This window comes from Rhea pennata, chromosome 2, assembly GCF_028389875.1.
Source record: "Rhea pennata isolate bPtePen1 chromosome 2, bPtePen1.pri, whole genome shotgun sequence".
NCBI classification, from domain to species: domain Eukaryota; kingdom Metazoa; phylum Chordata; class Aves; order Rheiformes; family Rheidae; genus Rhea; species Rhea pennata.
Genome location: NC_084664.1, coordinates 74290192 through 74303158, shown reverse-complemented (window position 1 = coordinate 74303158; position 12967 = coordinate 74290192). Strand labels below are relative to the sequence as shown.

The 12967-nt window shown below is 37.7% G+C and overlaps 1 protein-coding gene across 4 annotated transcripts in view; it reads left to right on the top strand.

Moving 5' to 3' along the window:
• Positions 1 to 12967, top strand: part of RECK (reversion inducing cysteine rich protein with kazal motifs) — a 70104-nt gene that overhangs the window by 14051 nt on the left and 43086 nt on the right. For all 4 annotated transcript variants that reach the window (XM_062569753.1, XM_062569752.1, XM_062569754.1 and 1 more), the window contains 2 exons: positions 706 to 742; positions 8484 to 8569. In XM_062569753.1, coding sequence (XP_062425737.1) covers positions 706 to 742; positions 8484 to 8569 — 123 coding nt within the window. The remainder of the gene's footprint in view (positions 1 to 705; positions 743 to 8483; positions 8570 to 12967) is intronic.

Below are 12967 nucleotides of genomic sequence, written 5' to 3'. Positions count from 1 at the left end.
GTCTGAGAGTTTCTAAGTCTCGAGTTGTAGGACACTGAGCATCTAGCATACACTGTGTAGAAACTCCCATAGCTTTTAATTTTTCAGCCTTCTAACATAGTGCTCGCACTGTAACTGTGATATGTACTCATTTCTGACAGTTAAACTAAAATTCTTACCTTGGATTGAATTCTTCCTCTTTTGCTTAGACATCGTTCTTCCAGGATATTTGTAAATTCTGTTGTGTTAGTATCAGAGCTACCTGTGTCGGACCTGAGTCGAGCCTGAGAGTTCTTTAGTATTAACCACAGTTCATATAATCCTCCTTGTCATCTTGGCTGGTAGTTTTGGTAATATCAGTAATAGGGGAGGGAGAGAGAAGAACTCTTGAAGTGATTCACTTTTTCTTTTGCCACGAGAAGGAAAACTTTATAGAATTCTGCCCTGTACCATCAGCCAGTTTTATCTTCTGTCGTTTAGCAGGTCAGGACAAAAAAAAAAAAAAAAAAATCTGTATTTTAACTTTTCCTGTTAATAAAATTAACTTCTGGAACTTTTCTTTCGTATATCTGTCTTACCTATCTCTGGAGTGCCTTAAAGCCCCTGTGTTTTGTTTTGTGTGTTGTTGGAGGTTGGTTGCTGCTTGTTTCTAATTGGTAGAAAAGAGTGCTAGGTCAACAAGCTTCTCCCCAGGTTTTGTATTTTTAATTGCATTTTACTTTTCAGGGAGAAGTTTGGGGTTGTATCAATTCTTCTTTGCCAGGTAAGATATACTAGTTCATTGTTGAATTGTGGCTTTTTTTTTTTTTTTTTTTTTTTTTTTTTTTTAAGCAAATACATGTTTTTGTGTTCTGTCTGCCACCTGCACGTATGGAGTTCAAGATAATTTAACTTAAAGTATGTTTCCATTTTGAACTGCATTTTGTTTGCCTGTTTCTTTTAATCCTAAGTTGGTTATATAGGCATTTTTTTCTTGTATTTTTTTTTCTTTTCCTAGTTAGAAATTGTTGGATATATTTGTGTAATTAAATATATGTTCTTCTGTGACACATCAGAGAAATACCAAAGAGGTTTTATTCTCTTTAATTTTTTTCTGTTATTTTTAGCTTCAGTATACCTTAATCTTATCTATATAAGTATGAATTATTGCAGTTTTGCTCTGGCTGCAGTGTCATTTGGAAAAAATGAGTAATAGAGAGAAATAGTAGGAGTTAGACAAACATAGTTCAGGAAGTGGAAAGGCTCAGATAAACCACCTGTAACGAGTAGTATGGTTCTTTAGAAGATGAATGAAAAGCATGAATTTCAAAACAGGACTGTTGTGTTAAGAAAGAGATTAAAATAGATGGAATAGGATTTAACTGCTCCTTTGTATCTTCTAAAAGACTTTGAGTGAAATTAGCATTATATAGTTGAAAAAGTGGTAGTGAGGAAAGAGTGCTGTAATAGTTTATCACTGACTTTTTTTTTCCATTTCAGAGGCAAACTGTAGAATACAATGCATACAAAGGGATTTAATAGTTTTGATTTTGCTAGTTTTGTTAGGACCTATAATATCTTTTGAAGTTGTAAAACTTTTCTGTGTCATTTATAACCTGACAATTTTTTAATCGGAAGTAATACCTAATCTTTCTTGAAATTCAGTTGCTATTTACAAATGAGTGTTGATGTTTTTATTGCAGGAGAGAAATACATATTTTCTTTCAAAATTTAGCTTTATGTTAGCAAGCAAAAAAGCATTGGAATTCCCTGTCTATGAACCGCTCCTAAATTGTCTGTCTCTTCCTTCTGAACTGGTATGAGGCCTTTTCAGTATCTTTAAGGTGTGATTTCATTATCATCTGGTTTATGGAAAAAGTATCACTTCTTCAATGATGATGGAAATTGTAGTTTAGTCTTGTGATAAAAGTGAAATCTTCCGTAGCCTTGTACCTACATGAAGCCCATAAAACTTCCCATGTACTTCCATGATGCTTCTCATTCTTCTTGCATGTGAAATTACATTACATAACTATGTTACATTTCTTCTTTGATGTGAGCAGCTTTTAAAATTCTCTTAAGTATTGTCCAGTGATTCCATGACCTGCAAGGCCTGCAAAATGGTATTATGGGAGAGGTCTCATTCCATTTCTGGGAAATCAGTACAGTTAGATTGCTTTCTGAAGTGCTTGTACATTAATTTTTGCAGCATGAGAAACAAACAGGAGAAAGATAGAGGACTATAGTCTTGTTGAAGTCACAGATGGTAGGACCTGGGTGATAGGAACGTTCCCACATTTGGAATTCTGCAGTGGATGGGCACAGGCTCTATAGGAAAGTCAGGCTGGGAAGGAGAGGAGGGATAATCACCCTTTAGGTGAGAGAGCAGCTGGAATGCTGGAATGGAGCACTTCATTGACATGGAGAATGATCTAGCTGAGAGCATATGGGCTAGGATTATGAGGCAGATGAACATGTTGTGGGTGTCTGGTACAGAACACTTGATCAGGAAGAACTAGATGAGACTACCTTCAGACAACTAGAAGAAGCATCATGTGTACAAGCCCTGGTCTTCCTGCACGATTTTATTCATCCTAATATCTGCTGAAGAGACAACACAGCAAGGTTCAAGTAATCCAGGAGGTTTCTGGAGTGCATTGATGACAACTTCCTAACACAGGTGATTGAGGAGCCAACAAGGGGTGACACTCTGTTGGACCTCATGCTTACAAACAAGGAAGAACTGGCAGGAGATGTGAAGGTCAAGGGCAACAGTGACTGCAATAAGCATGTAATGATGGAATTCAGGATCCTGATAGGAGGATCAAGGCAAAAAACAGGTTTACCACCCTAGACTAGAGGAGATTGGACTTCGGTCAGTTCTGGGATTTGCATGAAAGAATTCCATGGGATATGGCCATGGAGAGAAGAGTAGTCCGGGAGAGCTAGTGATCTTCAAGAATCACTCCTCCAATCTCAAGGATGGTTCATGCCAATGAGCAGGAAATCAAGAAGCAAAGGCACCGAGGCTTGCATGGATAAAGAAGAGACTTCTGACTAAAGTCAAACATATAAAAAAAAAATGTATACAAGGCGTGGCAGCAGGGATAGATGACCCAGGAGGAATGTAAAGAGACAGTCTGAGCATAAGTAGGAAAGCCAAAGCTCTTCTGGAGTTGAATCTGGCAGGGGCCATGAAGGGCAGTAACAAAATTGTCCTATTTCTGCAAGTGTATCAATAGCAAATGGAAACCTAGGGAAAATGTGAGCCAGCTGCTGAATAGGCAGGGGACCTGATGACAAAAGACATGGAAAAGGCAATGGCCTTCTTTGCTTCAGTCCTTACATGTAAGACCAGCTTTCAGGAATCCCAGGCACCTGAGACTAGAGAGGAAGTCTGAAGAAAGGAAGACTTACCCTCCCTGGAGAAGGATCAGCTTAGGAAACATTTAACCAAATATGCACAGATCCATGAAACCTAGTGGGATGCGCCCATAACTGCTGAGGGAGCTGGCCATGGCGAGGTCACTCTCAATAATCTTTGGAAAGTTGTGATAATCAGGAGAGGTTCTTGAGGACTAGAAGAAAGCAAATGTTACTTCTGTCTTCAGGAGTGGCAAGAAGGAAAATCTCGGGAATGGCAGGCTGGTCAGTTGCACCTTGATCCTGGGAAGGTGATGGAGCAACTAATCTTGGATACCATTTCCAGACACAAGAAGAACAAGATGAGGAGTAGTCAGCGTGGATTTATGAAGGTGAAATTGTGTTTGACAACCTGAGAGCCTTCTAGGATAAGATGACTAGCTTGGTGGATGAGGGAGGAGTTGTTTATCTCAACTTTATGAAGGCTTTTGATGCTGTCACCCATAACATCCTTATAGGCAGGCTGATGAAATACGGGCTGGATAAGTGGACAGTGAGGTGGACTGAAAACTGCCTGAACTGTTGGGCTCAGAGAGCAGTGGTCGGTGGCACAAAGTCAAGGGCAGTCACTAGTGGTTTGTCCAGTATTGGATCCAATACTGTTTATCTCTTTGTTAATGACCTAGACCTCAGCAAGTCTACTGATGGTACAAAACTGAGAGGAGCGGTGGATACACCAGATGGTTGTGCTGCCGTTCAGAATGACCTTCACAGGCTGGAGAAATGGGCAGAGAGGAACCTCATAAAGTTCAATAAAGGGAAGCACAAAGTAATATACATGGGAAGGACCTCAAGCACCAAACATGCTGGGGGCCTACCACCTAGAAAGCAGCTTTGCAAAAAAAGCTGAGGATTTTGGTGGACAGCAGGTTGACCATTAGCCAGCAGTGCACCAACATGTCAAAGAAGGCCAACAGCATCATGTGTTCTGGAAGAACATTGCCAGCAGGTCAGAGGAAATGATCCTTCCATAGACTCAGCACTGGTAAGCCCACATTGGAGTACTGCATGCAGTTCTGAGCTCTCCAGTACAAGAAAATTATAGTCATACTGGTGTGTGTTCAGCAAAGCTTTAAAATGTCCCTTTAAGCTGATTAAGGAACTGCAACATGTCATGTGAAGACAGGCTAAAAATGCTAGGATTGTTTAGCCTTAAGAAGAGAAAGCTTGGGGGGGGTTATTAATATATGTAAATATCTGGTGGGAGGGTGTAAAGAAGGCAGAGTCTTCTAAGTAGTGTCCAGTGAAAGAGGAAGAGACAAGAGGCACAAATTAAAATACAGGAAATTCCATTTAAACTTAAGAACTTTTTTTATACTGTGACAGCAGTTGAGTGTTGGAACAGGTGGTCCATAAGGGTTTTGGAATCTCCATCCTTGGAGGTATTCAGAGCCTGACTGAATTTGGGTGGTCCGCTGTAGCTGACCCTGCTTTGAGCAAGGGGTTAGCCTAGATAGTCTCCAGAGGCTGGCTGACTAGTCAGATTACTTCTATGGTTATTGTCATTCTGAACAGCATGACATGCCTGCCTGTTTATTTAAGAATGCATATAGAAAGCTGTTTTGCATATAGAAAGCTGTTTTGCATATGAGATTAAATGCGCAATACTGCATAATTATATGTGCTAAATCACTTTTATCTCTGCCTTATGATTTGCTGCTTGATGCATGCATACATGCTTAGGGTATTTTCATTGTGGTTTGTATTTCTTCCCTTCCTTCCTTCCCTTTCTTCCCTTCATTTCTTTTAATGTTCTTGCAGCTAGCACTGAGCTTTCCCCCCACACACATTTTTTTTTCACTTCCTTAAACCTTTTACGATGGTCTTCTAATAAGTTCCTTTTATGTGGTCATCGTCACAAAATAACTCTGTAATTCATGTTTTATTGTCCTTGCCAATACAGTGTTGTAAGCATTAAAATGTTTAAAACTAGATGTTCAGGAACATAAATATTCTCTGAAAGAAGAACATTCTTCTGTATTTTCTGAAAGCAAACACTAATGAATATTTTAATAGAGAAGTTCTTTTTAAAAATCTAATATTTATCAATGTTTGTTTATTAAATCTAGGAAGCCTATTTTGGGGGAATTGTCTGGGAAACTTAAAGTTTGTATCTGACCATGCACATGTGGTATGATTGAAGGGTCTCAACTAAAAAAAATAAACAAAAACCCCAAAACTCAACAACCTATAGTTCTAGACGGTAACTATGCTCTTTTTTAAAGCTTTTTCATTTTCTGTGAGCAAACTGTAAAGGACTTCATCGAGGAAATGTAACAAAACATTGATTTCACATTCTTGCACCTTTCTTGGTACACGCAGTTTTTGAAGATAAAATGATAATCATGGTTGGTTTTCAGTTTTCTCTTTTTCCATCTTTCTTTCTGTTTTCTTTCTGAGCTTCCGGGGGGGGGGGGGAGGGGGAGGAGTCAGTGTGATCCAGCAATTCTCAAGTATTTTCATAATGTAGACTGGTTCTTTCATCACAAAATAAATGTACTGGAGATCATATTCTGATTTTTCATGTGCAGCTTTCCATTCCTGTTTCTGATCTTGTAATACCGATGTGGAAATTGCAATTAAATGTTTGTAATAGAAAAGTAAGAAAGAAATATCTGTGTATTATAAACCATCTCACTCATGTTGTGACTTTTTTGGGGAGGGTTTGGGGGAGAAGAGCCAGTGTCATGCAAATAGCTAATCTTTTATAATTCAGCAATTTGTGTTCTACTTATCTTTATATTTGATAAATAAACCTACAGACTGCAGACTGTTGTGCATAGAAACTGTATTTTTGACAAGAGGGCCACTTGCCAAGAAAATATTAAGCATGACTGGAGCTTACCAGCATTCTTAATGTGGCATGTATTTGTAGCTTTGGGTCTTACACTGAATTTTAATGCGAGTTTACTTCATTCTTTTATCAGAGTTGAGTTCTAGTAAACATGCCTCTAGAAAACAGAGACTCCATCTTGCATAGAATATGGATGCGTGATAGTGTTGTGTGTTTGTGTTGCCCCTAAAACTGCACAATGAGATTTGTTGAGTGTTTCTCCTGGATATAACTGGTTATTGCAACAGAGGTTTGTGGAAATCTTGTTCTCATAGTGGTACATTTCTTTACCTTTCTTTAATATTAATTAGCTTACCTGAATTTTAAAAGAACATTAAAATATCAATATCCTGCTGAATATTACTGTTTTGACTGAAAGGAGTCTGTGTATAGCACAACATATGAAAGTTGTGCAGAAACAACTGTTACATAATTTTTAGGCCTAAAATAAGGTGTATTGAGTAGTTGATTCTGTAATAAACTGCAGATGTGCATTTTCACATATCTGCCAGACTTCCATGCAGTCATCTGTTTATTTCTGGAATTAGTTTTAAAAAGTATATCAAACTTGGAATTTTTGAACATTGATAACAAACTGTTGATTTATGCATGAGAACCATCTCTTGAATGCTTTCAGAGAGATGCTCAATCTCTGAAAAACAAATTCCTTACCTCAATTATGGAACTGGAATGCAAGGTGAATTTGCAGTTGTTTGCGGCCTTTAGATTTGCTCGTAACTAACTTACACAAATTGGAAAGGTGAGCCAAGACTCTGGATAAAAGAGAAGAGGTTTTGGAAGTCTTTAAAGAGAGCATTGACTTGCTGGCCTCCAGGGCTTTCAAGAAGCCCAGACCCTTCAGATGACACAGAGTGGCTTAAAACTGGCCAAATGCAGGCTGCATGCAAAAGTTGTTCTGCACTTTTGCCTTTCTGCCTCACTTCTGCCTTGCTATGGAGTCCTGCCACATTGCTTGTTCAAGCATTAATGTCTTAAATTAAAATTTTAGAAAGTAAATTATGTTTTAATGCTGAAAAATGTGTTAATTTAGCTAAAACATTTTCTTTATCTCTTTGTAAATTTACTATTGCTATGTTTTCTTAATTTGCCTATTAGAATGTCATGAGAGATTGATACCGGAAAGGCTATGGAAAAAAGTATTTCTGTCATGTGTATTTGCAAAGCCAGTAGAGTGCATTATGAAGGCAATTTTGTTCTTGATAAATCCGTACTAGCTATTGTTTTCCATTCCTTGCAAGGAAATTTCTGATTATTTTTTCCAGTATTTTCTTAATATTGGATTTAAGCTCACTAGTATATAACATCCAGCTTTTAAACTTCCTCTTTTTAAAGCTAGGCATCCCATTTGACTTTTCAGAATAGGTATTTCTAATGTACTTTTGAGTATCTTTTTTAATTAAGAATATTATTTTTGCATTCTACTACCAATCTTTTTCCTAGATAAAGGATTTTTTTAAGGATAATTTGCATATATCCTTAAAAAAATGTTTTATTAAAAGATATCATAACAAAACTGAGAATGGTTCATTTGAGCTAAACATTTTTTCCCCTTAGGAAAAAATAGTGTGGTAGGTTTTAAAATGGACTTAAAGATGTGAGGCTGCTCTGCAGATCAAACCTTTCCTCTAATTATTTCTATCTCAGTAGTTACTTATGAATTAGATAAAAGAATGCATTCTTTTTGCTTTGATTTCTGAAAATATTTGTGAATATAGACTGTTTTGGTGAGAGTGGAGAAGGGGTGAAACAAATTGCAAGATTTTTTTTTCCTGTGTGACTTTATAGTAAGAAATGTGGATAATGGAAACAATGAAATAAGTGGAAAAAAGAGAGAAAGGAAGACTTATTGAAGATAATGCTGGATATCAAAATGTGTTAATCAGTGAAAGAAACTATAGAGGAATCTTGAAAAAATTAAGAAATATATTCTGTGTTGAGGAACTTGATTAAAAAATGATACTGTTGAAACCTACAAGAAAATGTATCTGTAGGAGATAATGTTACATTGGTTTTTTTGGGCGGGGGGAGCTTATATTGATTTATACGTTAGATTAGCCAGATAAAATTATCAAAATTGCAATTCAGCATATAGAAGTCTTTCCAAACCAATGTAATTCATAAATAGGCTTCTTGAGAGAGAGCGGGGATTATCGTATTTGAAAAGTAACTGACTCATGGGGTGGGAAAAAAAAATGATCGCATGGTTTCTCTAACTACTGTAATATGTATTGTCATTTTATTTTTAAAGGAGTTTTGAAGAAGTCTGATGGTTGGGTTGGTTTAGGTTGCTGTGAGCTAGCTATTGCTGTGGAATGCCGGCAAGCATGTAAACAGGTACGGCTTTCTAATTTTTTTCCTGTACTTGACGTTAAATGATGGAGTATGGAATTCATTCACATATTACTGTTTGTAAACTTGAGGCTTAAGATATTTTTACAGCAAATTTAAATTATTATATAAATACTTCTTAAAATTGCAAAACTTGACAAGAAACTTGCCAGAAAGTATAACTGACAATAAATGCCAGCAACCAAAAGCCAAACAAAGAATTGACATTTTTAAAGTCTATTTTCAGTAATAAAGCAAAAGTTCAAGTCTACTGAGATAAAAATCTAATATAAAGATTTACCCTTTTATATGGATGTATATTTTTAACTGCGTAGGACTAGGCTGCTTGCTAGGACTTGATGACCTGGAAGAAGAAATTTTAAGACCTCAGGGTTAGCATTTTCAAGGAGAAAATTCGATGTTTCCACAAATGGTGTTGTGTATGCATATCTGAAAAGGTATGCAACCAGTCACCAAGAGGGGATTTTTAGTCTATGAGGTCAGTCAGTTAAATAGTGGGGTCAGTCACTTACCTTGTAACATACTCAAGATACCTTATTATGGAGTTGAGCTGTTTTCAGAGAACTGTTTGTTGTGATCAGTAGGGGAAGGCAATCATTTGTTTTTCATTCAGTATCATCAAGTGAAGTACAGACTCCTTAAATCAGAAAACAAAGTTTTTCTAATACTGTGGTTTGGTACGTTAAAATTTCAATGCTCTGTCACTTCTTGAGTGTATTATGCAAAATGTTAGAGGAAGAAATCAGGTAATTTACTTGACTTTCTCCTTTGAGTCAATAGCAAACTAACACTTAGTGCCTAACAAAATATTTTGGCTTGGACATGATCACTGAAATCTAACACAACACAAAAAAAAAAAATCTAAAAAACCCCCCAAAAAATGTAATAGTCTGTTGTCAGGATTGCATTTTAATTGAGGTAGTTGAATTCCAAGTTATGTCAACTTAGTCTTGTTTTTCGACTTAAGCATGCTTTACTGCTACCACAAGATACGCTGTGTATCTTGGTCTTCTTCTCCCCAGTGTGTGATATTTCTTTTAGCGATGGATGAAAGCAGGGAGGTAGATTAGCCAGTAGTGGTGACTGGAGTGACAAATTAACAGTTTCTTGATAAACAGTGTTGTTGCCAAGTTGTTCTAAGGAATGAAGCATCGGCTCCATATGGCTTTTAGCTCAGTTGCCTATGTAAGAGTTAAATTCAGATAAAGTGCTTTTCAAAGAAGACTAAAGATGAAATAAACTATGTTTTATTTTGTCCCCAAAATTCTGGAGGTTTGGGAGCAGATAAAAGCCTAAGGAAGAAGTAGATGTTGACAAATGAGGCTTTTCTTCCTCAGAACTAATAATGGCTAGCAAAAGACACCTCCTCTCCCCCACCTTGTTATACTGGTCTAAGCAGCTTTGGGACAAAGCTGTTCTTGCCCAGCCAGCTGTGACGAGCTTAGGGAATGGGCCTGCACATTCTTTGCCTTTCACCTGGATAGCAGGGAAGAAGACAAAAGTGAAAGGATGCTCCATATCAGTTGTTACCATGTGCATAGAGGACTGGGTTAAGTGGACTTCTGAGAAAACGGGACAAGCCAACATCAAGTGTTTGAAAGAATAAGTGAGAGAGAATTCCTGGGTCATAATAGACAGGGCTAGGAAATACTAGCTCCACCAGGGAGCGTTTGAGATATCCTGAATATAGTGAAAAGAGATTACAGGCTGGGCAAACCAGGATTGGAAGCTTCAAAAATGGGGAAAATGATTAGTATAATTGCTGTGACTCCTGTTCCGTAAGAGAGGTAAAGAGAGGTAAATGGCAAATAGAGATCTGTTTGGTTTTCGTCCCTTTTGCTGTGTAAGAATCACCTCAACTTCAGGTTTTAACCAAGGTCTTGGGACCTGACTTGCTCTTGACTAGTGTAAAATACATTAGGTAACATTAGAATCTCCTAAATGCCACCAGTTGTGATACCAGCAGAAGAGATGCCCCTAGACTGTGTCTGACAGAGGTACTGTGCCTTCTTTCTGTCTTTTAATATTAAATTTAATTGCTTAGTAATGAAGGTATGGTTAAGTCTTACAGTGTTTGCAGCTTAAAAGTACAGCAGCCGTCTTTGACACTACAGAAGTTTCTGTATGAGAGCTCGTTACAGGCATGTCCTAACACCGGTGCACTTAGTAAATGGAGATAATCCACTTAGTTTTGCTTTGTAAACAGTTGGCATATGTTTGTTGTTCATGTGCTGTATTTTGTCACTTCACAGTAATTTATTAACTGAATTTATAGAGATTCTGAAGCTTGGTTTGCTTTGGTTCTACTTAATGTCTTGAAACTTTCTTCACAATCTCTGCATAAAAATTGTTATTTTAAAGTAATACTGAGTTTAAGACAAGCATACAGCTTCAGAGAGTTAGGGGTAGGTTGTGTGACTGGGTTTTGTGTGCAGTGTAATATCTGGTGATACAACATTCCAGTCAGCCCCAAATAGATTTTTGTGCCTCTTCAGAGAGGTTTTCCTTCATCAGATGGAAAAAGCATCCTTCATCAGATGGAAAAAGTGTGGTTTCTCAGCCATATGTTACCATATCAAAATTTTTGTCTGAGGAGTGCACCAGTGGCAACGGTAAGCATAATGTGTGCATTTAGCAATGAGCTTTGTACTAAAAACCTGAGAGGCATTTTACAATTTTTAAGTGTATACCTAAGACCATAGAAACATTTGCAAAGTTCACGGTGTATAATCATTTGTCATCCTAATAATTCATTTCTGGAGCAATGACATGTCTAAAATCCAATATAGTATCTTGCAAGTTATCTGTGTATTGTTAGTCTTGGATCAGCAACCAGCAAATGGTTGTCATGCAAAAAAAATATGATGCTATCTTCTCCTGAGAGCTTATGGTATAAAATATTCAACAAGAGTTGAGCAGTAAGTACATACACTGGGTATAACAGAAAAGAGATACGGAATGAGTACGCAAACTGACTATTGTGGAACAATCTGAGAGAAAAGGTTGGCCATGCCATATGAAGGTTCATGACATAGTTAGAAAAAGGAAAGCGATAGAAGTATAAATGCCGTTCAAAAAGAATATATATATATCTGTTCCCAAATGCATTTCTTGAGCTGAATTTTCAAATTTATCCTAAAGTTTGTGTTCTCTTGAGCTAGTAAAAACAATTTATTTACTGTGGTGTCCTATGAAATACTGTTTTATGTATTCTTACTTATTACTGTATTATTTCTCTTTATTTTCAGAATTGAATACTGTATTGTTTGATTCTGGACTATGCTGTCTCACTATCTTGGATATATTTTGTACTTTAGCTGATTCTGGTTGATACATTTTACGTGACTTAAAAATAGAATACCCATATTTGCCAAGCATCAGGGATAATGTTGGAATACATTGGTTTTAATTTTGATTCTTGAAACTTGAGGGGCTTTTTTACTGGCACTTTGAAGAACTTTGGAAGAAATAGGTGAGGCTTTCTACAGACCTAGAAGTAGCCTCACATTTGCAGGCTCTGGTACTCATGAGGGACTTTAACCATCTGATACCTGCTTGAAGGACAACACAGCAAAGCACAACCAATCCAAGAGGCTTCTGGAGAGCACTGATGACAACTTCCTGAGACAGGTAATAGAGAAGCCAATGAGGAGAGGTGCTCTACTGGACCTTGTACTTGCAAACAAGGAAGGGCTGGTTGGAGATGTGAAGGTTGGGGTCAACTTGGCTGCAGCAACCATGAGATGGTGGAGTTCAGGACCCTGAGAAGGGAGCAGAGCAAAAAGCAGAATCACAGCCCTGGACTTCAGGGGAACAGACTTTGACCTCTTCAGGGACTTGGAAGACTCTTATCTTAGGGATAGGGGCTTCTTAGAAGGAAGAGGAGTCCAAGAAAACTGATTGATATTCAAGGATCAGCTCTTCCAAGCTCAAGAACAGTGCATCCCAGTGAGCAAGAAGTCAAGCAAAGGGAACAGGAGACTTGCGTAGATGAACAAGAAGCTCCTGGCAAAGCTCAGACAGAAGAAGGAAATGTAAAGAATGTGGAAGCAGGACAGGTAACCTGGGAAGAATATAGAAATTTTGTCCAACTATGAAGTGATGGGGCTAGAAAGGCCAAGGCCCATTTGGAGTTTAATATGTCAAGGGACAGGGAGGACAACAAGAAAGGCTTCTATAAATGCATTGGTAACAAAAGGAAGATTAGGGGAAGTGTGGGTCCACTATGAAATGGGGCAGGGGCCCTGGGGAGAAAGGATGTGGAAAAGGTAGAAGTACTGAATGCCTTCTTTGCTTCAGTCTTTACTGCTAAGGGCAGCCTTCAGGAATCCCAGAGCATGAGGACAAGAGAAAGTCTGGAGAAATGAAGATTTCCCTTTAAGT